This window comes from Phoxinus phoxinus, assembly GCF_949152265.1.
Source record: "Phoxinus phoxinus genome assembly, chromosome: 23".
Lineage (NCBI taxonomy): Eukaryota > Metazoa > Chordata > Actinopteri > Cypriniformes > Leuciscidae > Phoxinus > Phoxinus phoxinus.
Genome location: NC_136898.1, coordinates 3,086,716 through 3,113,675, shown reverse-complemented (window position 1 = coordinate 3,113,675; position 26,960 = coordinate 3,086,716). Strand labels below are relative to the sequence as shown.

Here is a 26,960-nt window from a genome sequence, read left to right as displayed (position 1 = left end):
AAATATATATAGGCTAATAATAATTCGCAATCTATAATTACTGCATTTAATTATAAATGGGCTATAGTAAATGAATTATCTTGGTCAGTCAATGTTTCTAGTTTGAAAATATAGTCATAGTTTGAAATATTTTGTCACACAGTAAGACTAAAAGTTATGAAAGATGCTCCAGTCAGTGAAATGCACTGTAGTTTGGGCCTAACTAGTCGCAGTAGGTAACTCAACTCCCGTCTGATGTCATAAATAGTAACTGAAGCCCTGAACTACTGAAACCATCTGAACCGCCTCTACCGGGAGGAGAGAGAGAGAGAAGAAAAACATGGCGAACTTTCCTCTGGAATAACTGTTTTCTCAAGAGCTACTGAGTGTTTCTGCAAGCGGTGTGCACGAGCCGAGTTGTGCACCAACACACAATCTGAATCTGAACACGGTTTAGTCGAGGCTTTTTCTCATGGATTCGGGTCGTTTGAAGTATCATGGGACTAAAGTTTGAAACAGTTGGATATTAAAAGTAGGACAGGATGGAGAAACAAGGAGCAAGACGCGAAAAGGTAAATAAACGCACATCTAGTGTGAAATGTGAGACTTGATTGTGTTGTGTAACAATGTGAAGCAAAACTGGATTTATTATTGCGGTATATTTTCATTAAGACAGGTTATCCTGTTGGCGTGCCACAGAGTGCAGAAGCAAAGCCACATATAGGCTACTAAAAACAGTCAAATTTGACATGCGAGTCAGTGTATTAGATTATCTCCAGCACTCTTTTTAGCTCAACAGGGTTATTATGTAACTTTACATTGTGGTTGAGTAACATGTCATTGTTGTTGCTGCTAATACAGTTACAGTGTGTGTTTACATGAAGTGGTTTAATGGACTAAATTGTCAGTGCGTTTTTTTTTTTTTAAGTTAAACTTGACTACAAAGACTAAAAACTTTCATAATGCCGGTGTTCTGACATTTCATCTCAGACTAGAGGATATCAAAAGTTACAGTCAGTCAATAATCATAACAGGCATCAGGCACTTTGTGAAAAGCCATAGTCAGATGAATGGTGAAATATCTGGGCTGGTAACCCAAAGGTTGTAGGATCAAGCCCTGGATGTGTTCATCTGTCATTTTTGTGCTTTTCATGGAAATAATTTACTTAAAGTTTACTGTAAGTTTTTGTGGATGAAAGTGTAAGATTAATGGCAAATTAATCAAGTTCTGACATCCCATCTGTGACCAATTTCCTGTCAAAACCATTACTTTTTATCCTGTACAGTCCTTTTTGAGCCACAGAGACAACAAAATATGAATTTATGTTAATCTACTTAGACACCTGCTACATGAACAATATGTTTTGGTTGTCTCAACTAGTCTGACAGAGTTGTACAAACAATTGCATATTTAACAATGCTGCAAAAAATGGGTTGTGAGCTCCCAGCATGCATTGCAATGTGAATCAAATGCAGTTTGAGTAACTTATGCAGTTACTGTTATGGGATTATTGATTTGCTGGCTTTATTTGTGTTTCTACTGCTGCTGTTCGGGTCTTCATTGGTTATTTGTTGATTTTGAGAGCTCATCATTTTACATGTTTGTTGATTGTCTCATTTAAGGTGTGTGACTATTTCTAACTATTGTGTATACATGCTTTGCAAGTTGTACTTCACAAACAAATATTGCAGTTTTCCTCAGTTATCACAAATTAATTTCTTTAGTTCTTCTAATTATATTTTACAGTACTAGAAATACATTTGTCAATACTTTATAGTCAATTATTTGAATTTATAGAATGAAACCAAGTGAGCAAATTCAAATTGGCTCACCTCAACAAAAAGTGAGAGTTTAAAGGTAGTGTAGGCAATTTCAGAGAGGCTAACCATAGCAAGCTAGCTTTAAAAGCATAAGATCTGAGCGTCTCCAAAGCCACACCTCCTTCAAAACACATGAACGCCCGCAGAAGAGTCCGCGAAGCATCACGAAAGACGGCGTTAAACTACCTCAAGTCTCAATAACATTACAATAATAATGAACATAAACAACTTGCAGAGTTCTAGTTGTATCACCTGACTGCTGTAGATTCATTTCGGCGTTTGTCGTGTTGAAATATAAAAGTATGTAAATACATAATCTGACAGGCAGGAAGGACATCCTAATACTATCATTGCATTTGGACCCAATGCAATGATTGGATGAACTTTTTTTAGTCCTGAGACTTCCCTAGAAAATATATGTAAATTTTTTAAATATTTAGACCACTTTCATTATTTATTGCTATCAGGGTGTGAAGAGCGTTTCAACCAGAATAATAAAGTGTTTATGAAAAAAGCCTACCCTGATTGCAACCAATACGTTTACAAGTGAGTGCTTGTGCGCGTGCTTTCTTTTGTTTTGTATTATTATGTGGAGTTTGTGTTGGAGTCTGTGTTGTGCTAGTCGTTTCCTAGTATTAGCAGACCATGTCATAAAGTTGCAGTGTCGTCGCTGTTGAGTGCAAAGTCAGTAGACGAGGCGAGAGGCGAGACGCTCGGGAGAGCGCATGCAGGTCTCAGTCACGCCACTGGATTTCGCGGCAAATCCGACCCGGAGACTTCACATAGAAATAGGAATACTTGCTTTCAGAGGTAATAGCAAAACCCGCCAAGTGGATCATTTTATTGTGAGATTACAACCCCTTCACACACAGGCAATAAAAAATGGATTCATTTTTAGTACAAAAACTCCATACAGCACCTTTAAAGGATTAGTTCACTTCAGAATAAAAATTTCCTAATAATTTACTCACCCCAATGTCATTCAAGATTTTTTTTTTTCCTTCAGTTGAAAAATTAATGTTTTTGAGGAAAACATTCCAGGATTTGAAGGTCCAAATGTTGAGTTTCAGTGCTGCTTCATCGGCTCTACACGATCCCAGACGAGGAATAAGGGAATAAGGAATAATCAAGCAAAACGATCGGTCATTTTCTAAATAAAATGTAATAAAAATTTTAGCCACAAATGCTCGTCTTGCAGACTTGCACTAGCTCTGCGATGCACGTCCACGGCTTCACGCATTACGTAATCACGTTAAAAGGTCACGCGTGATGTAGGTGAAAGTACTGACCTAGTGTTTCCAAAGCGAACATGCAAAGACTAAAGGCGGGCGTACACGGTGCGAGTTCGGACACTCGGGAGGTCGTGAGATATTGCACACGTTACGAGTCAGTTAAACTGATAATCGCGTCAAAGCAGCTGGTACACGGCACGACTGTCCTCCTGCACGAATTTTATCCCGAGCTGGCGGTTAAACACAGTCTCTGTGAGAGCTTTCAATGTTTCAGGCAATAGCTTCAGATAGAAAAATGACAGAAATGTGTGTGCAAATGCAGATACTGTGACAGTAGCCATTCCGTTCAACATAAAAACATGAGAGAGAGAGAGAGAGAGTGTGTGTGTGTGTGTGTGTGTGTGTGTGTGTGTGACAGTGTATGCGCACGCTGTGTGGTTGCTGCCACTGAGGTATAGCCCCATCGATCTAGCCTGTGAGGCGGTTGTGTATGATTTGGCAATAGGTCTATACGCTGGTGAAAATCGGGCCGACTCCCCGAATTTTTTAAACATGTTTAAAAATGATCGGGAGGTCGGGGAGGTGCTCATAACGTGCTCGGCTCGGCTCGTAATTCCTCTCACACACTGCGAGCCGCGACCATGCGAGCATCACCGATTTGCACTCGATTTCTCCCGAGTGAAAAAATAATCTGCGAGCTCGTAAAACAGCAAAAAATCGCACCGTGTACGCCCGCCTTAACACCGTGTCCTAACTACACGACGACGCAACACGATAAAATTAGTCTTTTCCATGTTAATCAGAGTTTTTGTCCTGACCAGCCGCGACGGCGACACACGACAACTCTATTTTAGAGTCGCGCTGGCACAACAAACATAAAGTGTGGCAATGATAATCTCAGAACCTGTTTATGTTCTTTATTTAATGTTAAAAGCGTGTAATGTGACTATATCATACCATACCATATCATATTATATCATATCATACCATCATACTATGTCATGTCATATCATATCATATACACTATGGTCAGATAGCAGGTGTTGAAAGCCAGACAGGATTTTGATGAAAGTTACATCACGCTGTCATCCAGACCTCCACCGCGGCCGTTCCCAGCAGACCATGACATGTTCGGTGTTTTCAGACTCACCACCAGATGTTGGTGGATGCACCTGTGTTTTCTTTGAACCCAGACTGGGAGAATGCGGAGAAAATCTCCAAGTGAATCAGTCGAGGTGTTTCAGGGGACAGCAGATGGTCACAAAGTCTTCTGGTGCTTTAGTAAAAAATCATCCTTTATGAAATATTTAGTAGCCGTAATTGTCAGTCATCAACATGTGAAATAAACTCATTCTCTCCCATGTCTCCAGTCATATAATCATCGCTTTTTCCTCAAAATGAAATTCCATCCTTGCATTATAAACGAGAGGAAGTGTTTAATGCGCAGATGCATCCTGATGGCAAAAACCATGCATTATTAGAGAATATGCATCAGTTGGCCAAACTATGTTTCAACTTTTTTTTTTTTTTTCAGGACCCAGGTGTTACATAAGCCAATGCAATATTAACATTGTTTTTCATAACAGGAATAAATCTGTAAATTATGGTTTATGTAAATGCCGCTGAAGTGGAGAAAAAAATTACTTTGAAGATATGTATTGTAATCGACATATACATATGAAAATAGATGAAGTGTAATAAAAAAACAGTTAAATGTGTATTTTTTATATTTTCTTTACAATAGTCTGAAAGAAGACAAGTTATAGGAGCAAAATTGTCCAAAATCTAAAAATTTCCTAAAATATTTTTTTGTTTAAAACCGAGATCATGATTCTCCCAACACAACAAAATAAAATGTAGGCCTAATGTACTAGAGGTTGTGACAAAATGTTAATTGCTACAGTGTATTTAAAAAATGAATTCATTAATTATAATTTTTCAAATATAATAATCGTTTTGAATGAAGGATTCAATGACTCACTCATTAATACTTGTTTCATTATTCGATGAATCTGTGTTTTTGAATGGATCTCTTGAATGAATGATTCAGTAAATAAATCTTGTCTCCACCTACTGCCGTAACCATGTAATTAATTGTATACAACCTTTATTTGAAAAGACTGTTTCATACACATGACAACTGCTTTCTATTGGTCAGTGCCAACCAACACAGATCTGAAAGTTCACTGAGATCGCCAAATCGATGTCATTTAAAAAAAAAAGAAAGAATCGTGCCGCTCTACTGAGTTTGGTTGGATTGGTCATTAGGTTTCAAAAGCTTATAATTTGCTGTCCTACTATGCACACTTATATTGTTAGTTACGGTTTCTCATTTGCATATATGACCAGACCTGCAGCCCGTGAGGTTTAAAGCTGTTCTGGCTGGTTTGGTGGTGTTAGTTGAACGAGTAAATCTGGCTGGTTAAGCTTGATAAGCTGGTGTTTATAGCACAGCGCATGCTGAGTTTGGCAGTACTGTGTTTTACTGTACAAGCAGAGTTATGGGGTCAGTCTTTAGATGTTCGTGAGATGCTCAGATGTGTGTAAAGGTTGGAGACAGCTGTTGGACAGGCAGATCGTGTGTGGACTCTTCTGAGCGGGCATCAGCTTCTCCGCCCGCTGCTGATGCCTGATGCCTGCCAGAGGAGAGGCTTGTTTTCATTTTCCCAGGAATGCGCCTCAGCCCCCTGACCCGCCGGAGACGAGGCCGGATCAGGAGCGGGCAGGCAGACGTGGACACAGCGAGACTCGGGGATCAACTTAGTTCGGTGTGTCAAACTATTGGGTCAATCTCACCACAACGGGTCACGGTTTACTCCAAAATCAAAATAATTGTAAAATTGAATAATTAAGTTTAATTATTTTTTGTATTTTTTTTTAGGGCTGTGAAACGATTAATCACGATTAATCGCATACAAAATAAAAGTTTGTGTTTACATAATATATGTGTGTGTACTGTGTATAATTCTTTTGTATATATAAATACACACACATGCATGTATATATTTAAGAATTGTTTTTTATTTAAATATGAAATATTTAGATTTATATATAATATAAATTATATATAAATCTATATACAGTATATACATGCAAATATTTCTTAAATATATGCAAGCATGTGTGTGTATTTATATATACAAAATAATTATACACAGTACACGCACATATATTATGTAAACACAAACTTTTATTTTGGATGCGATTAATCGTTTCACAGCCCTAATTGTTTTGCACATGTATGCTCTCCAAATAATTCTCATTAGGTAAGACTTTACTAGAGAGTTCATTGAAAATTATTTTTTGTTGTTTACATTTTTCATGTAATATTTGTTTTGTATGTATTTAATTTCAATTAATGATTTAAATTTTTAAAATTATTAACATGAACAGCACTGGTTATTGACAGATTTCCTGAGATTCACGCTTAGTTTCGAGGGCCACTACTAGATTTCTCAGTGTTTGTATGAGCGTGTCTCACGTGTTGGCTCTAGACAGGTTAAAAGGCCTTGTTGTCTGCATGCTGATGTTAGCCTCAGTTTAGTAGTTTGAGTTCTCATCGGTTTAAAGTGAGCATTGATCAGACAGGAAGACCAGTACGGCAGGAGGGGAGGACAATTTTTACACCACTCTTGGACAATCTGGAGTCCTGCCATCCCTGTGTTGTTAATCACACACACACACACACACACACACACACACACACACACACACACACACACACACACACACACACACACACACACACACACACACACACACCTACCTGTGAGTTTATGATGGTGGATAAACAGTGGTCAGATTTAGATTATTGGTCATTAGGGCCGGAGCATCATTTTTTTTTTTTTTTTTTTTTTTTTGGCCCACCACCACCCCCCCTCTTAGGAGGACAACTTTATTTTGAATACAGCAAACTGTATACACAATATATTATAATACAGACAATACATGTATATACGGTGCATAACCATTCACCCAGTTTTGTGAGTCCTTGGGTACATAAGGGGAGGGGGGATTATAGCACCACGTACAAAGTGTAACACGTAACATATAAGACACGACAAGGTGACAGAAAAACAACAAGGAGACAACACAACTGGGAAACAAGAACGTATAATTATTATTGAATAGAATGGTCTTGAGCAAATTCTCCTAAAAAATATTAATAAAAAAAGGGTATTTGAGGGGAAAAAAGGTTTAGAGATGTTATGCATAGGTGTCGATATTGTATGCCTATGTGTATGTATGAAGTGATAGCTGCAGGGACAAAAGCAAGAAGAAGAAAAAAGAATGAAAGAGGAGAAGAAAAAAATAAATAAAAAAATAATAATAATATATATAAACTTATATAACGGAAAGGGGGGTGGTATGTGTCTGGAAATGTACTTGGCTTGTAGTTATATTTATGTGATATTATGAAATGTCCAAGATGTCAAAAAAAAGGGACCAGGTGTCTTCAAAGGCTGATATCTGCCTCCTTCTGTGTGCATTGTGTTTCTCCATTGAAATGTGTTCTGAGATTACATTTTTCCAGTGATTGATATGGCAAGATTTCTTTGATTTCCAGTTTTGGAGAACTACTTTCTTAGCGACAGCTAGAGAGATGAGCAACGGATTCCTGTATTTTTTTGGGATATAGATATCAGAGAAGTCGCCTATGAGACAAAGTGATGGTGACGATGGGGTTCTGTGGCTCAAGATAGTGGAAAGTGTCTCAGTGACTGTAATCCAAAAAGAATGAACTGGTTGGCAGTGCCACATGGCGTGTAAATAGTCGTCTATGTGACCTAAAGTGCATTGTGAACAAATATCGGTATTGTCTAGGCCCATTTTGAACATTTTACTTTGAGTGATGTGAGTTCTGTGAATGACTCATTGTTAATGATGCTGCATTGCATTGTTCTGTTTTGCTATAGATTATTTCAAAGAGGTCTATAAAACCTGGAGAACTCAGCCTTCACAATCATTTCTAAAACGTGCATGACACCTATAGACTTACACTAGGGTTCTTGACTCAGTTTTAAAGAACGCTTTATGCCAAAAAAAGACAAATGTCTTAAAGGATTGCATAATACGTTCATGTTTAACAGGTTATTTAAATTTTTTTCTAGTGATAAATTCTGTTTACGAGCTGTGTAATTCATAACATTTAATTCAAATTTAAACAAAATGAATTAAAACTATAGTCTAAATCCATAAAATGATCCCACGATGGAAACCTAAAAGGTTCTGTATGAAGCGCCTGCAGAACCCTTCAAAAGTTTAGAATCAGTGATTGTTTTTTTTAAAGAAATCAATACTATACTAAAAATCTGAAACATCATGACTGTTTTTAACATTGATAATAACCAGAAATGTTTCTTGAGCATCAGATCATCATATTAGAGTGATTTCTGAAGGATCATGTGAGACTGAAGACTGAAAATTCAGCTTTGATCACAGGAATAAATTACATTTTTAAAATGTATTCATGCAGAAAACCGTTCATATTACTGTTTTTTCCTGTATTTTTAATCAAATAAATGCAGCCTGGGTGACTACAGTGGCTCAACCATAAGTTTAAGTGACGAGAATAATTTTTGTGTGCAAAAAACACACAAAAATAACGACTTTATTCCACTATTGATGTTCTTCTGTGTGTTCCTCTGAGTGAGTTCACGTAGTGTAACAGCGTATCGCTTCTGGGTTGTACGTCAGAACGCAAGCTCACTATTGGCTGATGTTGGTCATGTGTGTGATGCTAATAGTGAGTATACGTCTGACGCAGCGCTGCGCTGTTACACTACGTGAACTCACTCAGAGGAACACACAAGAACATCAATAGTTGAATAAAGTCGTTATTTTTTTGCGCACAAAAATTATTCTCGTCGCTTGATAAACTTAAGGTTGAGCCACTTGGACTATTTTAAACATGGTCTTTACCAACTTTCTGGGCCGGCAAGTTTCAATTAGAAAAGCAGCCTATGAAGGAGTGAGCCTCCTACTTCCGCTCAATTTTCATTTTCCTTCAGTACTACGTCTGGGATTGTGGTGTATTCTTGGGTTTTCTCCGCTCATTTTTTTACCGGTCCAATCAGCGAATAGAGGGAGTGGCTGAGAACGATGACGTTGAGGTCGTGCGCTAGTTTGAGTTGAAGTTTCGTCACGACCAAACGTTAGCGATTGGTTATGGCAGATCCAGAGTGACTCTGGGCAGATCCAATAGTTTTAAACTTCAACAGAGAACCCGCCTTCAAGGAAGTTAACGCTTGTCAATAGAGAGAAGCCAGACTCTGTACAAATGAAATGTACGAGAGTCTGGTAGAACCAGGCTAATGGAGGACGAGGAGTGAGACAGCTCTCAGATTTAATAAAAGAATATCTTAATTTGTGTTCCGAAGATGAATGAAAGTCTTACGGGGTTGGAGTGATTACTGACAGAATTTTTATTTTTGGGTGAACTAACCCTTTAATTTCTGAACACCAAATCGGCTACATTGATGTGTAAATGTGGGAGGTCATGTGGTTTAATATTTGTTTCATGTCAGAAAGTTTAAAATAAGACATTTTTGCAGCTTATCTGTTTTATTTCAAAAGGGCAATGTCATATTTTTATAATATGATGTGAAAGTTCTCTCAATAGTGAACTACTCATGAGGAATGGACATTATTATTTGACAGTTCTGGTTTGGGTTGTGACCAACGTGAGCTCAGATCTGGTGCCGTCTTGATATTTTCTGGCCGTTTACACTCAATGATAATCAATCAAATCGAAATCGCTCAAGACACTAATGGAATTAGTCTGTGTCCAGAGATCACTGAGGACTGGAGCATGACTCCATTATTATGTGTGTGGTCAGTTTACAGCTGTTATTTTTGGCCTGTTGAGTGAAGCTGGAGTTGAACATGTGTCCCACATGTTACGTGTTCTGGTGCTGATCAACTTTGTGAGGTCTGTTGTCTCAGCTGAAGATGAAGATGACCACCGGCTCCATCTCTGCGCTGGTGCGGACACATTCGTCTGTTCAGAATGACCTCCACCAAGGCTGTCATTATCTGCCCGCGGCCAACATAAATACTGTACGGCTGACGCTGTTATCTGTGTCTGACTCTGGATGGGGTGGAGGTAGATTTTGCCAGACTTTCCTGAAGTTTTAAAACAATTGGACAAGTTAAAACCACACCAGGGAACTAAATGTTAAAAATGACAATCGTAGTGCAAAACATGTTGAAATTGGTGTCATTGTGTGGCTATTTTAAAGCAATAATGTTTTTATATTTATATAAAACATACTGTATATTAGGGCTGTGTATCGATTCAGATGTTCCGATTCGATTTCAATTCTCGATTCAATTCCGATTCTAAATTCGATTTTATTCCTGATTCGACGAAAGAATATAGATTTAATACAAATCCTATATTTATTTATTTTTAAACGGTGAACATAAGTTTACGAGTGGTTATTTAATAAAAAGAAATAGAGCCACAAACCTGTAAATTAAACTTTTTTTACTTTAGGTACTCTTGGGTACATTAAAACCCACCTTCAAATGCATACAATGAATGAAATGATTTTGATGCAAGATGAAAAATTTATGCTGAAAATTAGACTGACTGTTCTAAAGTCAGAACAGTCGCATGCCTTGATCAATCAAGATCAGGTTATTTTATGTTTAACTAACATAAAATCTCACAGCATTAGCTGTAACATGGAGGCTGCAAGCCTATGAACACTGTAGAAAAACTAATACTGGCTTTCGGGTGATGGGTATAAATAAATATGGAAAAAATAGATTTTTGGCCTTTGAGAATCAAATTTGAATCGACCACATTTTAAAAATCGATTAATCGAAAAATCGCCCTACTGTATATTATATATATATATACCATTTTCAAAAAATATGGCACGCAGGATCGAAATTGCAACACGGATCGCATCAGTGTATAGTTTATACGTTAAAGTCGCTGCTTCTATGGTGTATTGGTTTTATTGTAAGGCTGTTTCTATCCGTTTTATTGTCCATCAGAGTTCACTTCATGATGTGTGCCACTCTTGAGTCGACTCATAATTGATTCCAGTTTGTTGTGAATGTGTTACTAAGCTAACAACATTATATTCTAGTAAACTTAAATACACGGCGCCCACACAGTATTGGGTTATATATTTCGTATTTTATCATTGCTTTCCAGTATTGAATGAAATTTGGGTCACACTTTAGATTAGGGTTCAGTTCTATCTATTAACTAACTGACTTTTTCCTCAATAAACTTTAAGGTAGTTGTTAAGTTTAGGTATTTGGTGGATTATTAATGGAAGTAGAATATGGTCATGCAGAATAAGGCATTAATATGTGCTTTATAAGTAATAATAAACAGCCAATATCCAGGTAATATGCATGATAATAAGCAGTTAATAGTGAGAATTAGACCCTAAACTAAAGTGTTACCAACATCTACAGTGTTTGACATAGATTCATGTTTTCATTGAGATTAATTGCAGGGTGTTCTGGGATTGAAATAGTTTGAAGGATAGGATGAAGGTTAGATGTGATACTGCCTTAGATTTGGCTAAAAGAAGGTATTTTGAAAGGAAAGTTAATGTGTTTGACTACTTATTACATAGGCATGTAAATTATGCCTTTAAAGGGGACCTATTATACCCTTTTTAAAGTCTACTAGAATAAGTTTGAATGATCAAAACCCTTTATTTTTAAAATATTCTCCATTTTTGCGGCTCCTCTCTTCCCAGTCTGTCTCTATGAAGCCCCTCCTTCTGAAAAGCACACTGTGCTCTGATTGGTCGGCTGGATCAGTGTGTTGTGATTGGTCAAGAGCTTCGAGTGTGTTTGGGAAATGTCCCGCCCCTTACCATAACCACCAGTTTAACACACTAGTAACTAACTCAACCAGGCCCCGCCCCTTTATTCTGCATATTAATTATTTAAATGAGGAATATTATGACGTGTTGGTTCCCGGAAGAAACTCAAGACTACAATGGAGGCGTTTCAGGAGTTCAGAAACACTGACACTGATATAGAGGAGAACTTTGTCACTTTTCAGAGCTTTTTCATGTTCAAACAGCAACATTTCACACTAAAGAAATTTGTTTCTCTTTTTGAACGTATTTTCTTGCTTTAGAGTTTCTCATAGGGAGCAGAATAAATATTTTTCTCTGTATTTCCGTGACGTTTTGCTTCTTAATTTGGTAAATTGGTACAAAATTCAGTTGCTCTCAGTTTACTTCCCACTGATGCGCTGTGTCTTCCTGTCCATTTTTCGTTCCTCTCCTTCACTCATGCTGTCGGTCTAGTGCTCCGGCTCTTCCTTTTGGCCTCTCTGGAAGTAATTATCCCACTGAGCTATCCCAGAATTCCTGCAGAAGGGAAGAGGGGTGTGGCCTGTGTGTAAGATTACAGGCTGGAGTTTCTTTCTTCGCCTGCCGTTTTACTTTCTCTCCCTCTCTCTCTCTCCGTCTCTCTTGCTTTTTCTCTCCGTCTCCATCCCCTCCCTGTTTTTCCCTGTCGCTCTTGGGAATTCTCCAGATGTGAAGCTCTTAGGTGGCTAGTCATAAATTTCCTGCATTCTCTAAAGTCAGCAGGAGCCACTGGTGTGTGTCTCCCCGAGGAATCGACCGCACAGACAAAACAATGAGCGCGGCCTGATGCACAATATAACGGAGTGTGATATTATTTTGTAATAAATAGCTTTAGCTCAATAAAATGTCATGAACCATTTTGACCCATATTCCATCAAGTTCTTCTGTGCACTTCTTAGACATTTATCAATGTTTTTGGCTGTGCTCACCTAACCGAGGCGTCTCTCTTGCGCATGTAAAATCATGACCATATCAGCTAATTACCATTTATCAATATAAATTATAAATATAATGCATAAATATATTCTAATCTAAGCCTCTTCTTGTCGACTAATGTTTAGTCGATTTCTGAAGGATCATGTGACCCTGAAGACTGGAGTAATGATGCTGAAAATCACAGCTTTGATCACAGGAATAAATTACATTTGAATCATTTATTATAATTATTTTATTTTAAATTGTAAAAATATTTCACAATATTTTTTTTTTAGCAAATAAATGCAGCCTTGCTGACCCCAAACTTGAACAGTAGTGTATCTGAATTACATTTCCATGTGCATGTATGTATTGAGAACAGTTTTTTCCTCATCTACATAAATATCTTGGAACAATACTTGGGAACAATATGTATATTGTGATAAGTAATACAAATGCATTGACAATTGAATGGAAATGTGTAGTATCAGCCATCATATCAGATATCAGGCATATTTTTTTTTATCAGGCATATTCAGGCATAAGTTCATTTGTATTATACCGTGTTTCCCAACCATTTTTTTGTTGCCACGGCACAGTTTTGATAAGTAAAATATCCCAGGGCACACCACTAAGCACTAAAATAACAAACACTGTGTCATCAAAGTTGATATTGTGGATTTATATATGGCATGTGTCATTAATATTAACATTCATGAAAACCAAGATGGAGTTAGCAACGAATTATTGAGATATTTTGTCCATCACTGGAACGGCCGTCATGCATTGCATCACGTTTTCATCAACTTACAACAACTTTGTTGTATGCGTGTCCTCAGTTTTTCTTGTTGAATGCATGTGGACAAAATCTCATGATATAAAAAAATAAAGCGTTATGCACAGGATATTTTGGCTACAGCTAGACGGCAAATTCCAGTCTAAGACTCTTCTCTGCTCTATAAATGCAAAAAACATTAGCCTTTATAGACATAGGGCCCTATCATACAGCCGGTGCAAATTGCAATGCAGCGCTGCGTGACGCAAGTGTGTTTTGCTAGTCTCAGCCTGACGCAATTATCATTTTCACGTCCTGCGCCACGTTGTTTAAATGGCAAATGCATTTGCGCCCATGGGTGTGCTGGTCTGAAAATGAGATGTGTTCAGGCGCTTGGCGCGTTGCTATTTTCAGGCACTGAAATAGACTGCAATATATATTTTTTTGTTATTTAAAGAGCACGTTAGTAATATGCGCCTATAGGTGGGTCCACAACGCACGCACACTTTGTCCCGTAGGTGGTCTGCTTGCGCACTTTAACCTCACGCATGAGCAGATCCGTTTCCTCACTAGAGAAGCTTTCAGTTTTTCCCCTTGCAAATTCCGCTATGTAAATAAATAGTGCATCCGCCATAGCGCGGGAATTAGAAAATTCGATTAAAGGGAATTGGAGACGAGACTCTGATTGGTTTATTGCACGTTACGCCCAAAACACACCCATTACTCATTAAGAGAATAGGGTCAACACTTTTAGACCATTTGCCGACCATTTTTCCCGTCGTTAAACTAGCAAAAGTGGATTCGGACACAGTCCTAAGTGCACTTGCGCTGTGCGCTTTAGACCATGCACTTAGATCATTAAAATAGGGCCCATAGTGTTCCTTGAGTAAAGAGAAACCTCTCACAGCACAGCACACTAATGTGGTTCGGAAACACTGATCTAGTATTTCAGCCGTAGTGTTTGCTGTGGTGACATTCTGTTCTTAGAGCCTTTCATAAGGGTTGTACTTTTGAGCTTTGTGTGTTTTTTTTCAAAGGTTTCCTTCGTACTCTGAAGGAGATTAAGAAGAAAGGTTTCTTCTGCGATCGCTTTGTGCTTAACCCTGCCAATATAATCCTAAAACCCTGCAAATCTGCTTTGCTACATGTTGAACACAACTGAACTGAACACGAGTCAACATCTCTTTATGAAATGGATCATGTTTTGTTCTTTTCACACTCAAGTCCACTTATAATGTCAATCAAGATGCACCAAAAGCAGTTTATCACCATTTCTCGGACAAGTTTTAGACAAAAACAAAACTCTTTTTGCTGCTGTAGCTTTAAGACTTTATGTAAATAACTCAAATAAAAATTTTTTGGAGGTAGTAAGATTTTTTAAATGTTTTTGAAAAAAGTCTCTTCTGCTCACCATTGCTGCTTTTATTTGATCAAAGAGACAATAAAAACAGTAAAATTGTGAAATATTATTACAGTTTCAAATAACTGTTTTCTATGTGAATATATTTTAAACTGTAATTTATTCCTGTGATGCAAAAGTGAATTTTCAGCATCATTATTTGCTGTTATTAAGAATAACTAATAATAAGAATAACTAATAATAAGAATTCATTATTAGAATTTTTAACACTCCAGTCTTGTCACGTGATCCTTCAGAAATCATTCTAATATGCTGATTTGAAGAAACATTTCTTGTTATCATCAATTATCATCTGATTTTATTTACTAGCTTTATGTAACGAGTTGTGGTTCTGGATCATTACTTTTTAATTCCACATGTGTTTGTTAAATTCGGAAATACAAACAATAATCCTGCTTCATATTTTTATATAAAACATGATACTTTTTTATGATTTTGAAATAGGCATTTAAAGCCTTCTTGCTGCATTAAAGTATTAATTTATATATATTATAAATATATATATATATATCAACTTTAATGATCCAAATCCTCTAATGCATCTCTCTGATGTGTGTTCCTCCTGGTCAGTTTGGTCTGTTTGGACCGCGAGCGCTGGGCAGGGCCGTTCACGCTGCATCCGAGGGCCCGGGACTCACTAAGGCAGAGTTCATGGAGAAGGTTCGGCAAAGCAACGAGTCCTGCCAGCTGGGAGACTTCCAGACGGCCGTGAAGCTGTACGGTGAAGCTCTGCGTGCCGATCCACAGAACTGCATCCTCTACAGCAACCGCTCAGCCGCCCACCTCAAACTGGGCCAGTACCAGACCGCCCTGGACGACGCCGTCAAAGCCCGCCTCCTCAACCCCAAGTGGCCCAAGGTGAGTTTGTGGGCGGGGCCGCATATCATTAGTGGAAAAAAAACGTCCCTCGACGCTCCAGTTGTTGTTCAGTCGTCGTGTGTTTTATACAATGGTCTATTTTCTTACTGAGAATTTTGTCTTGTTTTCCAGTACAGATTCTTTAGTCCCCCTGTGGTGAAAATCAAGTTTTTAATGTTGTTGTTTATATGTGGTGTTTTTAATATGCTTTAAGACAAACCATGTGTAAATTCATAAGTCAACACCATTGCTGAGTATTTTCTCTTTAAAACGGCAGTGAATTAGTCTCAAAAACACGGTTTGAAATCGCTGGTGTTTCTGACGTCACAAACTACCTTGTAACCAATCAGATCAACGAGTGGATCTCTGAACTGCTGTGAGAGAGTGGAGGCTCATTTGCATATTCATAGAACTGCGTATACTAAATGAGGCAAGGGCGTCGAGTTACATTCAAGATATTTTAAGGCATGAAGACATTTCTTATCAAGGGAAAAACTTTTAAATATGTAATTTTGGTGATCAAAGACGAGTTTTAAGGGATACAATTATTGACTACAGGGGGACTTTAAGTCACCATGAAATCAAAACTGACTTTTCTAAAAAAAAAAAAAAAAAATGGAATATTGCATTTATTTATTATAAATAATGTATTTTTTTTTTTTTTCAAATGCCTCATAATCTTAATAAAAAATATTCTCTTGCGGCGACATCTCTTCTCTTCTCTTCTCTTCTCTTCTCTTCTCTTCTCTTCTCTTCTCTTCTCTTCTCTTCTCTTCTCTTCTCTTCTCTTCTCTGATGACGAGGCAACCTGTCACTCACATGAGATCCACCAATAGCAAACCACAACCATCCAATCAATTCCCCACAGATGAAATCAAGCCCCGCCCACATTTGTTCTCATTCCAGAAGCCTTTTTAGTTGAATATACGATACAATCGGGAATAAAAGACTATCGCAACTTCTGTTGCAGATAATTTCACCTAAATATTTTGCTTTACATATAACATATTAAAAAAAATATTTCTTTCCCTTTCATTTATATATAGATATTTTTGTATGCATACACTCACTTATTTTTGATGCAATTTTCAAGTAAATGTATCTTGATTTAAGAATGTTTAGATGTTTGTACTGGAAAACAAGACAAAAATACTTAAATAAATGTCTTTTTTGCGGTGAACTGTTTTATTCCTCAGCTTAGAGAAGAAGAGGTCCTCGCTATCGCCCGTGCTTTATTTGTGTGTTTGTTTCTTTATATTAGCATTCATTGCAGGTAAAGCAAGCAGAGAGCTTGAGATTTTGCCAAATTGCCTCTTTGCTTAACATTTCTCAGCTGTGATGTGAACAGACACTCACAGCAGAACATCACAGCGAAGTCAGCGTCTGAAAAATGATCTCAGCCGTGGCCTTGCGGCAGGAGCTCGTCTGCTCTTGGCATCGGGAAAAGTGCTCGCTGTGATGGACTTACTAGCAAACAACACCATTTCACAGGCTTCGGCTCTACATGCGCTCTCACAGCTACAAGCATGAAGTATTAAAGTAAATTAGATGGATTCAGTGATGTACTGTAGTTGCCACAAAACACGCATGTTGGATTTTATTGACTAGCTTTATGTAACGAGTTGTGGTTCTGGATCATTACTTTTTAATTCCAGTTTTAATAGATCACCTGTGTTTGTTAATCTCTTCAGTCATTGCGGGTTAATTGGCTGATATTTGGACATTTTATTAGCATTGGTTAGAAACTGCTGCGTTAGTTCTTCCTGTGTCAATGAATTATTTAAAAAAATTGTTATGCTTTTGTGAGCTTGAGTGCATATTGTGTAAAAATCAGTGTTTGATTCATTTCAACACTTAGAATTATGGCAAATTATATATTATGTGTATATATTATATAATTATATTATATATTATATACACATTTAGTGTCTGCTGTTGAAAAACCTTTTTGTGTGTTGTTGGATGACTTTTCAAAAGTTTGGGGTCCACTGTTTTTTAATTAAAGTAATAATTTTATTCAGCGAGGAGGACGCAATTGATCAAAAGTCACAGCAAATACATTTCTAATGATTTCTATTTCAAATAAATGCTCTTCTTTTGAACTTTCTATTCATCAAAGAATCCTAGGGGAAAAAAAGTATCACGGTTTCCACAAAAATATGAAGACTGTTTTCAACATTGATAATAATCAGAAATGTTTCTTGAGCATCAAATCATCATATTAAAATGATTTCTGAAGGATCATGTGACACTGAAGACTTTGCATCACAGGAATAAAATACATTTGATAATATATTCACATAGAAAACAGTTATTTCAAATTTCCACAATATTACTGTATTTTTGATTAAATAAATGCAGCTTTGGTGAGCAGAAGAGACAAAAGCATTCACATATCTCACCGACCCCAGACTTCTGAACGTGGATTAAGTGGAAGTATGTAGTGGATTTAGTCCTGATGTCTCGTATACTGGTATTGGATGTTGTAGCCCAATTGTTCGGTTCTGCTAATACAAACGTTGCAGCTTCAATCTTCAGCAGGTTTGACATAATAACTGTAGAGTTGTTGAAATCCCGCTCATATCTGATGACACGTGTGTTCTTAAGTTTGTACTGCAAAAATTAGTGTACAAGTTGCTTTGGATATAAAGTAATGTTTAAAATATAACTGGGCGGCCCACACATATGTATGCAATTGCTGCGATTATTTATCACAACTTAAAATCCAACATTGTTTAAACTTTAAAAAGTACGTGTTCATGCTTGACTTAAAATATTAAGTTTAGTTAACTTTAGTTTAGTTTAGTTAAGTTGGATATTGAAGTTATCTCAACAAAGTTTGAGTTGTTATAACTAATCGCAGCCACATTTTTTTAGTGCTCTGTAAAAAAAAATATTGGTTTAACTTAAAAAAGCAAGTTACCTTGTTGCCTTAAAATTTTGAGTTCGTTGTAATTAAAATTTTGAGTTAATACAATGAAGAAGAATGGTTTAATAAACAGAAACTCAAAATGTTCACACATTAGTTATCGAAGTTGATTTGACAAAAGATAAAAAGTTGTGATAAATCATGAAAATATTTTTTTACAGTGTATAATCGTAAGTGTTTTGTAATAATGCAAACATGAGGATATTGAAATATCCTTTCCTCATTCATAAACAGTGAGCCGAGAGTAAAACGCTTTGCTCAGACTTGAGTGGTACATCGGTTTGGTCTCGCTCTGACCACACGAAATCCTCTCCTCCCCGGCCTAAAGCACATGTGGCAAAACCCAAAGCCAGCGAGGAACGCTAACCTCGGCGTGCACAGCTGCCCGTCTCCGGCACACTGGCTTTTCATTCGCTGCACGGAGACAGAAAGGCGGGACTTTCTCGTTTGGCTCAGAGTAAAGAACAGAAATATGGGTTCCTTTTTACTAAACCAAAATGTGTGAAATTGTATTTGTTTATGAGCTGCAGGCTCCTCTGAGACGAGGCGAGTGTTTGAACTAACCAGCGCCACGAGTGCTGAGCTCGGGTCCGAGATCTCTCCGAGGATTGTGGGAACCAGCGGGGCCGAATCGGAGAGACCGGTCTTCCTTTTGGAACAGAATAGGAGGAAGTTGTGGGTGTGGGGCCGAGCTGATGTTTTGTTGTGGAAATCCTGAAGGAGTTCGCCAGCTAACTTGAGCTGCGAGGACAATAACTGCAGGAATCCACAGACTTTACAGGCCTGCAGTTTTGCCCCGTTGCTCGTGTGCAGAGCGGTTCTGCCAAAAAAAAGGCTCATAAAAACGCAAATAAACAAATGAATATGAAGTTATGACTTTCCCAATTCCCTATAAGAAAAAAAATCGTATGGTTACTCTTTCAGGGACCTAATCGAGTGTAAACTTCGTCTCTGATGTTTCTTTAAAAAAATCTAAATAGAAATTGACTGAGATTGTTCATATAAATATAGCTATAAAAATATTTCTTCTATTTCACATACATTTGAAACTTTCTATTCATCATATTCATCAAAGAATCCTTAAAAAAATGTATCAAGGTTTTTTGACAAAAACATGAACTGTTGATAATAACCAGAAATGTTTCCTGAGCATCAAATCCTCATATTATACTGATTTCTGAAGGATCATGTGACACTGAAGACTGGAGTAATGATGCTGAAAATTCAGCTTTGATCACAGGAATCAAATACAGTTTACTATATATCCACATGGAAAATAGTTATTTTAAATTGTAATAATATTTCACTATTTTACAGTATTTTGCAGTATTTTTGCACAAATAAATGAAGCCTTGATGAGCAGAAGAGACTTCTTTCAAAAACATAAACTCTTACCGAGCCCAAATAGTTTATGCAATTTTATAGTCCGCTTTATATAATCCGTGCAAAAACCAAAGGCTAATAACTTGAGAACAATTACTGATGTAGTATAAATGGTGCAGAGTGAAGGATAAGACTTTGTCTCGGTGATTAAGTCTTGATAGAATTTGTTGAGAAATGTTTTCTAGATAAAATTGAGACCTGATTTAAAAAAAATGCAGAATTAGTTTTATTAGTAAATCTGAGAACAGATTGAGACCCTATAGAGAAATCTGATACTTTAAATCATAATTTGCTCTCTATTTAATCTCATCGCTGTCTAGTTTAGATATCAATGAGATTTTAAACAGATTTTTAGAAGACTGCACACTTCAGACATTTAAAAACATCTGCGTTAAATATAAAATGTCAAAGCAAAACACTTTACAAGAACGATATTGATGTGTGTATGGTTTGAAACGGAAAACAACAACAACAACAGATCTAGTGTTGAAATTGAAGATTAAAAGTATTGCGGCACCAGTTGATTAGTCATTGAGCAAAAATAAAGACAATCAGAAAAGATTTTACAGAAGACACAGACACTTGATCTATTGAAAGGCATTCATATGTTTTCAAGTGTTTGTTTTTGTAATCTGTGATAATTCTGGGCTTGTGTTCACAGCTCTGAATCTCTCTGATATGTAAGGAAAAGAGACACTGTAGACATTAAAATGTCCTTGTTGTGAGGAAACTTGTTCAATGAGCCAGTGCTTCACACCTGACAGCCGTGCAACAGAGTGATAAACGGTTAGTAAGTCCTTGTGTTGATGTTGTTGCTCTCCGTCACACACTCCGACACCTCTCAACCCTTTCTGAGAGGTCACGGCGAGTGATGGATGTGAAGAGAAGGCAGATGAACGCAGACGAGTGTCGCTTCATCAGCATTCTCCCGCCAGAGCTCGAGGACGCGGAAACACTCGAGACATCAGCGTTTTTATCTGTATTTATGTGTCGCTTCAAGTGTTTGTGCTCGCAGAGATGCAGATCCAGTGTGTTTGCAGTTTACCTGATAAGATGACACGGTGGCAGAGCTTGGCGGTATGACTATAACAACTCTATATTCATATTGATCAGCCTTGTAGATTAATACATATGTAATAATTGTTATATAATATATATATATATATATATATATATATATATAATATATACACACACACACACACACACACACACACGAAACACAACATTTTTTGATGATCATGGCTTACAGCTTATGGAAACCCCAAATTCAAAATCTCAGAAAATTTTAATATTACATGAAATAAAAAATAAAAAAAGGATTTTAAATACAGAAAAGTATAATCATATACTCAGTACTTGGTTTGGGCTGTGTGTGTGTGTGTGTGTTTGTGTGTGTGTGTGTGTGTGTGTGTTTGTGTGCCTGTGATAGTTAATGATAGAAAAATTAGTTATAGATTTTGTAAGCATATCGCGCAGTTGTGCTTGAAGTCCATTGTTTTATTTGTGATAATAACCCAATGAATTTGTGCCGGCATAATTTTTGTCCAGACTGTCATTCAAAGATATTATGCACACATGCAAAAACCAGAGAACCAATGAAATATTAATAACTGATTATGTTGTAGTCAGTATGAGCTTTTTGTTTTTCTATGCATTTTTTTTTTTGCATATTAAAATAAAGCCTGTAGCTGTAGTTTGCCTTTTTTTTTTTTTTTTGCCAAATAATTTTGAGAATTTTTCAGTGTTTTGTTCTTCCCTCATATTTAAATCATTTAAATAAATAAAACATTTCCCTCATGTTTTGATGGCTAAATCAAACTCATAGGTCATTAAAACCAAATCACGTTTGTCCGCTGCTGTATACTTCATATATTGCCCAGCTTTAGTCCCGTAACGGCAGTGCGGTGAAGATACACGGAGGTGACGTGCAGGACAGGGTCACAGCAATACTCCTGCTGTTTCATCCCGGCGGGGTCGCGAGCTGAGGTCACCTTTAATTAAAGCTCAATAACAGCGGTCGCTCTGAGAAGGCTATTTACTTCTGTCAGCGCCGCCTCCTCCTCCCAGCCTCGCGTAGATGTCCGTGTTGGCACAACAGCCGCGTTCTGCCCCTTTAGAGGGCCCATGGGAAGGAGAAAACTGTGGGAGCGCAGAGCACATGTGCGCCAGCGACACAAACGCACTCAGTCGCTCGCCGTTGTTTTTAGCCTTTATCCTTTTAAATGCCAGTTTGTGTGCTTTTTTATCTCTTTGTCATTTAGATGGAGCGTTTCAGGCTGAAAGCGATTTTTCTGAGAGGACGTCTAGACTCATTTTTTCCTCGCATTCCTCGCGAGTTATCCCTTTGAATAGCTTTTATTAAAAAACTCCTAGCCGCTGTTTCTTTCTGCTTGGTTGCTAGGCTTTAGTTTTCGAGCTCTTAAACCTGTAGGTACGCGAACACTGTGTAAGTCTCACACCTGGCTGTTGCGACTTCAAAGCACCGATAATTCATGCAGATTCACACTGTCTGTCTTTATTTCTTAAATCTGATTCCGTCCGTTCCCTTCGCAGGACTGCCGCTGATCAAAGACAGACGCCGTGGACCGCGTTGTTCAAACACAGACTGAGGGATTATGCATGAACTGGTGTATGAATGCAAATTCGAAGCATGCAATGACTTGCAATTTTAAGATCAATGCACAGCGGGATGACGCCGCTCACCTGTTTTTAAGCTCTGAGGGATCTCGTAAGGATGCTTTGATAAAGAAGTCATGCAATGCTAGTTCAGATGCTGGCTGGGCGATACATCTGATATCAGCGATCTTACCACAATATAAGTTACAATTTGGGAATATTGTGTATATCGTGATCATGTTAAAAGTTTCAGGCAGTTTTACTCCGTCTTACGACTGTGACAGCTGATATACGCTGCTTTAAGGGGTGGTATAATGCCCTTCTCACAAGATGTAAAATAAATCTCTGATGTCTCCAGAGTGTGTGTGTGAAGTTTTAGCTCAAAATACCCCACAGATATTTTTATATAGCATGTTAAAGTTGTCACTTTTTGAGGGTTTGCAAAAAAGCACCTGTTTTGTGCCTGCCCCTTTAAATGCAAATGAGCTGCTGCAGAGGGCGGGGTTTCAAGAGCTCGTGTGTGTTAGCAGCTGCGATTACCTCACGCAGGCCTCATCCACACTACTGCGTTTTAGTTTAGAAACGGAGAATTAAAACGAATACGATCTCCGTCCACACCAGCGTTTTAGCTGCGTATTAGAATTGATCTCCGTCCACATTAAAACGACTGAAAACGCGACCATTCACCAACACTGGGCGTGCGCGTGCCGGTGTAAACAGGCGCATGTAGCCAGTTATCGTTGTAAAATGCAGATTTTACTTGCACAACAGCTGCTAGCAAAGACATCAACGTTAGTAACGCTTGTAATTCGTTATCCATGTTGCAGTCACTAACGTTACGTAGTCCAGGCTGTTTTCTTCCCGGGGACGGGTCATGTGATGGGTGGCTGACGAATCAGGGAAGGATACACCATGACTGATGACACCCAATCATAGAGCCGAGCGTGAGCCTCTGCGTCATCGTTTCTAAAGTCCTCCGTTTTGACCGTCTTCACTAAAATGCCCTCCGGAGATTCAAAACGCAAAACGAGCGTTTCTAAACTTCTCCGTTTTAGGTCTTCGTTTTTGCCGATGTAGTCTGGACGTGAGGGTGCAAATGTAGCAAAAGGTCTCCGTTTCTAAACGAAAACGCAGTAGTGTGGATGGGGCCTAACATGACAGAAACTGTTCTGTCTTTAATGTTAAACCGGAGTCAGACAAAGATGGAGAGACTCAAGAAGAAGAACAACATGTAGAAGCAACAGGACGTCTCTGAATGGTTAGTTGATGAGTTTATGTTGCTGATGTGGAGTTAAATATCTTCAATTAGCATATTCTGTCTGATAATCTATAAATCGCTCGTATAGGAACTGTCGTGAGATGCACACAGAGTGACTTTCTATTGCATGTGAAAAGATGGATGCTAAAGTTTGAGCTGACTCACAGATGTGCTCGACTACAACAACTCTTCCTCTTCTCAACATGGACTGTGTGTTCCCGTGGGCGGGGCTTATGTAAATTCTAGGGTTGGTGATGTCACTAACCCGGGAGGAATGTCGTGTAGTTCCTACCAGCCGTTTGTTGTAGTCCTTTTCTTTAAAAGCAAATATCTTTTTTTGCTTTGAACTTTGAGCGTTGTAACTTTGCAGATGTTGTTTATGATCAAACAGCAACATTACACACTAACTACAGTTAGAAAAGTGAGTTCTTAGTGTTTAAAAACCTCCTGGTAAAGTCACTGTAATGTATGGCTTTTTATAAATACTAGCTAGTCTAGGGATTTCTGCTTCAATTGACAATCATCATGTCATGAAACTCAAGAAGTTGTCTGGTCTTTTATAAGAAGGAAATTCCATTCAGATCACAGTATTAGCGTGAACAGAACGAACATGTCTTGTGTTTTGAATTCGAAGTGCCTTATGCAATCGAAACGTCCCTCGTGAAACTCTTGATTCGTTGTTGTGAGTCTGGGAAGATCTTTAGACCTTCTCTTCTCCACTCTGGATGCAAAAGCAACAGACCACAGTGCCGTTTTCCCATGATGCACTGCTGGAGCTTCTCTTGACGTCTCTGGCACCCTGTTCTTATAAAGCAATATTCAGACCACACCGCAATCTTCTCCTCAGGGACGCGCGTTGAAAAGTGGGCTCCACGTTAATGACACGCAAGCATGACATTTGCTGCATTAGAAACACACGGCCTCAAATCTCCAGAGATCTAGTTATGATATACAGTGGCACATTTAAATTCAAGTCACACTGAAGAGGGATGTGCAACACATATTTGAGAAACGGTCTAGCCTCTAAGTTGACTAGTTTTAGGCACAGATGTGAAGATATATACAGTAGATGCTGAGCACAGACCTTCAGATGATTAACTATAGCAGGATTCATCGAAATAATCATTGCATTAAGACACATTGTGATTTTGTTTTTAAGTATGAAATAACTATTTAATGTTATATTATTACTACAGAAAGGGCATGTCATGACCATGAAAAATAAATAATGAATACACAATTTTTACTACTACTTTCACTACTACTAAATTAAATTATTATAGCATAAAAAAATAAAATAATAATGTAATATTTCACTCTGAAATTTGTTATATTTAATAAAAAATACAACAATATTAACAACAATAATGAAGCTGTTTTCAGAGCTTGGTTAAATAAATGCTTTGTTTATAATGAAGAGGACGTTTTAAACTCTGAAATTTAATGGTATAAAGACCCCTTAAAATTATGTCAAAAGATTAAGGCAAATTTGATTTCTCATGTCATGACCCATCAGCCAACTAGTTAACCACCCTATAACCAATCAGCCAACTAGTTAACCACCCTATAACCCATCAGCCAAATAGTTAACCACCCTATAACCCATCAGCCAACTAGTAAACAACCCTGTAACCCATCAGCCAACTAGTTAACCACCCTATAACCCATCCGCCAACTAGTTAACCACCCTAACCCATCAGCCAACTAGTTAACCACCCTAACCCATCAGCCAACTATTAAACAACCCTGTAACCCATCAGCCAACTAGTTAACCGCCCTAACCCATCAGCCAACTAGTTAACCACCCTATAACCCATCAGCCAACTAGTTAACCGCCCTAACCCATCAGCCAACTAGTTAACCACCCTATAACCCATCAGCCAACTAGTTAACCACCCTGTAACCCATCAGCCAACTATTAAACAACCCTGTAACCCATCAGCCAACTAGTTAACCGCCCTATTACCCATCAGCCAACTAGTTAACCACCCTAACCCATCAGCCAACTAGTTAACCACCCTATAACCCATCCGCCAACTAGTTAACCACCCTATAACCCATCCGCCAACTAGTTAACCACCCTAACCCATCAGCCAACTAGTTAACCACCCTAACCCATCAGCCAACTAGTTAACCACCCTGTAACCCATCAGCCAACTAGTTAACCACCCTGTAACCCATCAGCCAACTAGTTAACCACCCTAACCCATCAGCCAACTAGTTAACCACCCTAACCCATCAGCCAACTAGTTAACCACCCTGTAACCCATCAGCCAACTAGTTAACCACCCTAACCCATCAGCCAACTAGTTAACCACCCTAACCCATCAGCCAACTAGTTAACCACCCCTCTATCATAAACACACTGGTGTTTTCTTCCTTTTTAAGACATTTTAAACTACATATGAGGCTGTATTGTTCTCCTAGTTCACACGAAAGTCAAAATAAATCCAAGCCCTGTAAATATCATCATAAGCTTTGGATTTCTGCTCTTCTCTGCATTTCATTTTGCTCCTTTTTCGCCCATTGCGTTTCTCGTTTTCAATTTACATATTCACAAAGCGGCCCTGAAGTGCTTTGCTGGATGAGTAAACTAAAACAGTCCGGTCTGTTGTGCGGCAGGGCTTTATATCGACTCTACACAGCCATGTTTGTGCGAGTTCTCGGCCCCTTTCATGTTAATGGGGCCCTCGAGGCCCAAAGTGTCCTAGACGGCAGTGCTATGCAGACTTTGTGTCCTCTCGCTCAGTTTAACATGCAATGCCACATGGGAGAAGCCAAACCCTGGCAGTTCAGGCACTCGTGACTGAATGAACCGACTCTTAGATTCTTTCTAAGAGAGAAATTGCACCCAGTTGCTTAAAAGTTTCTTTGAGACGAAGCCAAGAATTTTAAAGGTGTTTCATTGTTTTTAGA

General features: G+C 38.1%; 1 protein-coding gene across 2 annotated transcripts in view; it reads left to right on the top strand.

Moving 5' to 3' along the window:
* Nucleotides 1-218: 218 nt before the first annotated feature.
* Nucleotides 219-26,960, top strand: part of ttc28 (tetratricopeptide repeat domain 28) — a 322,557-nt gene continuing 295,815 nt past the window's right edge. For both annotated transcript variants that reach the window (XM_079599116.1, XM_079599115.1), the window contains exons 1-2: nucleotides 219-551; nucleotides 15,568-15,855. In XM_079599116.1, the coding sequence (XP_079455242.1) occupies nucleotides 522-551; nucleotides 15,568-15,855 (318 nt within the window). In that variant the 5' untranslated portion in view covers nucleotides 219-521. The remainder of the gene's footprint in view (nucleotides 552-15,567; nucleotides 15,856-26,960) is intronic.